This window comes from Helianthus annuus, chromosome 8 (genome assembly GCF_002127325.2).
Source record: "Helianthus annuus cultivar XRQ/B chromosome 8, HanXRQr2.0-SUNRISE, whole genome shotgun sequence".
Lineage (NCBI taxonomy): Eukaryota > Viridiplantae > Streptophyta > Magnoliopsida > Asterales > Asteraceae > Helianthus > Helianthus annuus.
In genome coordinates, this window is record NC_035440.2 from 7295433 (window position 1) to 7300527 (window position 5095).

General features: G+C 39.4%; 1 protein-coding gene across 1 annotated transcript; it reads right to left on the reverse strand.

The window, feature by feature from the left end:
• Positions 1–3101: 3101 nt before the first annotated feature.
• LOC110869501 (chitinase CLP) lies at positions 3102–4595 on the reverse strand. Its single transcript, XM_022118749.2, has one exon. The coding sequence runs from the start codon at positions 4565–4567 to the stop codon at positions 3299–3301; it is 1269 nt and encodes a 422-aa protein (XP_021974441.2). The 5' UTR covers positions 4568–4595; the 3' UTR covers positions 3102–3298.
• Positions 4596–5095: the final 500 nt, after the last annotated feature.

Sequence of the window (5095 nt, forward strand, 5' to 3'; positions counted from 1 at the left end):
ATGCGGAGGATACTTCCTGTGAATCTTGGACGGAGACTTGGAAACTTCTGACCTCAGGATTAAGCTTTTTAAAAGCTAAGACTCTTTCTCTTGCAGCAGGGGTTAACTTAAGATAAGCAATGGATATAGCTGCACAAAAAAAAAAAAGACGTTAGTGATCCTCATCGTATGAGACAAGTCTGACAATGATCCTTCCAGGATCCTCTACCCTACCATGAGTGGCCCATTCCTTGGGCAGATCCTTCCCATCTGGGATGGTATCCCTTCTAACAAAGAAAAAGCGACGCTTCCAGTTTGTGTCATTCTTAGTAACCTTGAAGACAGGGTGATCCTCCCCAGCTTTCCGTTTTAGCAGATATCGGCAAGAACCAAACGTGGTAAGATCATAAAGTGCAGCCAACTCTGCCATCCCCAAATCAATTCCTTTCTGCTCGATGATCCTCTCGAAGGTATACAGGACCCTCCAGATCATCGGCATGGCTTGGATATAGGAGATGCCGGTTAAGGAAAAGAAAGATTGGGTGAAGGTTGGAAAAGGATACGAGTACCCTATGGCAAACGGAGTAGCAGGAAAAGCCACCCAGACGTCTGAAACAAAGTCGCTCAAAGCGGTAGGTGTGAAGGATTTGGAAAGGATATGGAAACTTAGCTTGATTTAAGGGCGGCAATTTAGGCTAGATTGTCTTTTATTTCTAAAAGGGTAATGAGCTGATCATTAGTCTTTTTACCTAAAATAGGTCACCTACACTTGTATAAATACCACTCTTCCTCATTTGGAAGAACACACGACACACAACACAACTCTCACACGCTTAGACACTCGAAACTATAGTGATCCTTGTACTCAGCTCATTATCATCCGAAGTTGTAACTATATTTTTCTTATATTGAAGTTGGTGATCGGTAGTTGCCATCACCCGAGGTTTTTTATGCCGGAGATCATACATTGATCAAGGGCTTTTTCCTCGTATAAATCATTGTGTCTTTGCATATTTCTCATAAAAGTGATCCTTTACTTTTATAATTAACCAAGCATCATACCCCGTTTACATAAAGTTTGGTTACATTATCCTTGTGTGATTTTTGACCAAAACAGTAGTAATCGGGTGATATCTCGAAGTGTAAAACGAATTTGTTCGACGTTCAAATGCAGAAATCTAAGTCCCACACCCTTCTATTTATAGCTGGAAAATGGTCTCCCTCGCGTGTCGCGACAGGGAGACCTGTCTCCTTCGCGTGGCGCAACGGGTCCAATTTCAGCATAGGGTTGCTTCGTGTCCTGGTAGCCTAGCTGAGTCGACGGAAATTGAAAATTCTATTTTGACAACAAACTGTGATGATAATCGTCAATGGGGAATACCGCCCTGAGTTTTAAAGGCCCGGATCCTGATTCTGATTGTTCTGAAAATTTTAGGAGTTGTGCAGGATTACTTGGGTGTCTCAATTAGGTTTTCCTATTGGGAAAATAAAATAATAAATAGTAGTTTTGGTGAGAGTAAAAAGAAATAAAATGGTGAGAAAAGAGAATGGACCCACTTTATAACTTTAGGGTTCAACTAGAAAATCTACTGGTATAAATTTTGGGTATAACTTCTAAGTTATTAAAAATATATAATGCACTCGTGTTAAGTATAGTACCCCTAATTCAACCTTGTCCCGATGTCCCGAGACAGAATCTCAACGAACTTAGTCGGGCAGAGCCCTGACATGAGTTATGGGGCTCAGATCAATCAGAAAGGGTAGCGATGATCGGGAATTACAATACTTAAAACGGGACAGTGCTTTATTATTATTATGGTGCAAATAAATAAAAATTAAGAATATATATATAGAGAAAGTGAGATCGGGTGAAAATAAAGAAAGGGAAAAGGTTCTGAGCAATTGTAAGTGCATGGGTTTCATGCTATTTATAGTTGAAATGCCAAAGAAAGGTGAAGGACACATATACATTCTATTTAATGCAAAACTTGATTTTTGTACACATATGTGGACACACGTCCACTTTCATTTCAAATATTTTAATTTTTTATTATTATTTTATTATTTATATATTATAATTAATTCAAATGCTTTACTTCTTTGTCGCGTATAACTTCTAAAATATAACGTTTTATAAAACAATAAATATGTCTTTAGAATGAGAATATTTTTGTCTACAATTGGAACCAAGTTTCATAAAAAAATAGTGTAGGTTCAAATACAATGTATTTTTATAGTTTAATTATTATACGGTCACTAGGCTTGTCTAGGTACTTTATATTTTTAACAGTCAACTTACCCGTAAGCTAGCTGTCTAATAATATAAGTTTTTATATACTTTTACTTTATTTGGAAATGTCACCTATATACAGGCCAATTATAATATTTCAACCAACTATATAAAATAGTGTTTAAAACTATTTGGGTTGAATAAAAATAAACTAGTTACTAGTGGTTAATAAATTTAACCAAACCTATAATTCTTATATAAAAATAGGAATGTTACAGTCGACGCCGCCACCACCAACCGCCACCTTTGCTGCCACCCACCACCAACGGCCACCCTGTCGCCACCACCACTTGTCGTCACCGCCGCACCGCCACTCGCCACTCGCCACCACCACCACCCATCGCCGCCGCCGACACCCACCATCGCCACCTATAACCACCCACAATCACTACCACCGACCACCACCACCACTCACCGCTAATTTTATTACTCCGTTTTTCTTGCCTAACGAACAATACACAATAATAATTCATTCCATTCACATGGTAACCAAACAAGACATGGAATGGTAATGATCCATTGCATTCCTCCGTCCATTCCATTAACTCGTCAATTTCATTCCTTCGTCCATTTCATTACCCTATACCAAACAGATCCTTAAGTTTAACTCGAGTGGTTGAAATTTAGAAACCACAATAACTTAATGGGTTAAGGATTTAAAGATTGAATTGAATTAGTTAAAATGAGCCACGTAGACTAGAATAGATTATTCATTGATAATATTTCTATACGGTTTAATATTATTTTATGTCATTTGTTATTTTCTAATTTTGAATTGCGTACTTTACCTCATGTATCCGTCACTAGAGCAGTACCAAACTGGGTTGTGCTATTGACAAAGGAAAAACATAGTGGCAAGTTCATTACTAATAATTAAGTACAAGGCTTACAAACTAGCTTTGTGGACGGACACTCGATACATTTATTTGTGTCAAATCGAGTTTAACAGACATCACAGTTGATTAACCCACAAACACGCACATGCGCTTCCTTATTCCGTGATCCCGGTTACAACTCTCGACCATCAGCTCAGTTCCCCACTTGAGTAAAGTTGAACCTGCCGCAAGAGGTTCCTCGAGCCAACAACGAGGAGCTAAACCCCAACTTCTGATTCACCAAATCAAAGTACAAGAAATTATTCTCCATCTGAAATGTCCCAATCACTATCGAATCCGTCACTTTCAAACCACCATCCACAAACGCTAGACACGCGACACCATTCCCAACCCGCTTTATCGAATTCTCGCCCGAAATACTCCATATCTTCCCACTTTCCGTCTCAAGATCAATCTTCGGAACACCACCCGACCCAAACACACCATCTTTAAAACACAAACCAAACGGTTTAACCGCGGTTACTTGAGGAATGCCAGTTGTAGCCTTTGTAAAACTCGCAACCAAAGCTTTATAGATATCACTTCTGAGTGTTGTGTACGCCACTCTACTACTGATCTTCACCGAACTACCTTTCGGTATAGAATTAACCGGTGTCCCCTTGATCAAGATTCGGTTTATCTTAATATAATATCCGAGCGATTTGGGACTCTTTCGAACCATCGGAGTGTACGAAAGATAGCTTCTAAGATCAAGTTTCGCATTACTCGTAAAATAAAAAGGCCCTTCACCCAGAAATGTGACACCAAGAACCGACGAAGAGCTCGGTAGACAAAGTGCGAACTTCGCAGCGTTAGTAACGCCAGTAGACGCAAGCTGACGTGGAAAACACAAACCAGACCATGAAAACCCCGCAACACCTCTAACATCTTTAGGAGAAGATTGCGTTAAAGATTGCGGTGCGCATGACAACACAAACTCGGTTCCAAACGGCCATCTTGGACCCTGGCTCGGGTTTCGACCATTAGTCGAGTACAACTCCGCTAGATCGGTTGTTAGTTGCGACACTTTGCAAACGTTTGAAACGGGATTGTGCGGGGTGACTGAACATATGTTGCACCCGTATTTGTTGGTGACGTTGAGTGAAGGGCAAATAGGGTTGATGTAAGATTTTGCTTCTTTGCATAAAACGGTGTCGCATCGAACCGGAAACCGGCAACCTTCTTCTAGGCCACAAGCAACTTCTGAGTGTGTGATCTTGATGTCTTTCCAGGTAAAGGGAGCCTCGAGGTCGAGGAGGAGATACGGTTCTCCGTCCCATTGTCGTACCTTGTACCCCCAAGTGATTTTGTGAAGTGATGTTTGGTCATCTTTTGTTATGGGTATAACGGAGGTGTTGAAACTTGAATATACGTTATGAGAAAAGAAGGCTAAAGTGAAGAAAAGTAAGTTTAGGAGATGCATATTTGATTTCTTGTTGCCAAAAACAAATAATGAAGTTGGTATATATAGACATAAGTGTGGTTTAGTGTGTTGATATTTTAATTTTGTTTGAGCTTTATAACTTTATTTATCTTCTCGGCCGCCTGTGTGTCGGTGGTGGGGATGAGGTGAAGTATCAAAATAGTTTGGTTTCTATCTACCTATCCTTATCCTATTTATAAAAAGAGAAATTGGATCTAAATAATTCGAACTTCGTAATTTGGCTGATAATAATCGCATCTCAGTTATTTATCGATAATAATCTAAACTGATCCACTTTTTGCCGATAATAGTCCGCCGTTAAAAATAGCTTAACGGAGTTAAGTTTTTTTTCCGAATTACAAACCGATATTTTAGGGATTTTGATTAGAACGAGGATACGAGTCGATTTATGTAAAACTTACCTCGAAACGGTGCTTCAAACGGCTTGATTTTTGTTAATTGGAAGTTTAAACACCCAAATTGAAGCATCGTTTTCGTCGTTTGGGGCAGTACTTCGAGGTAAATTTT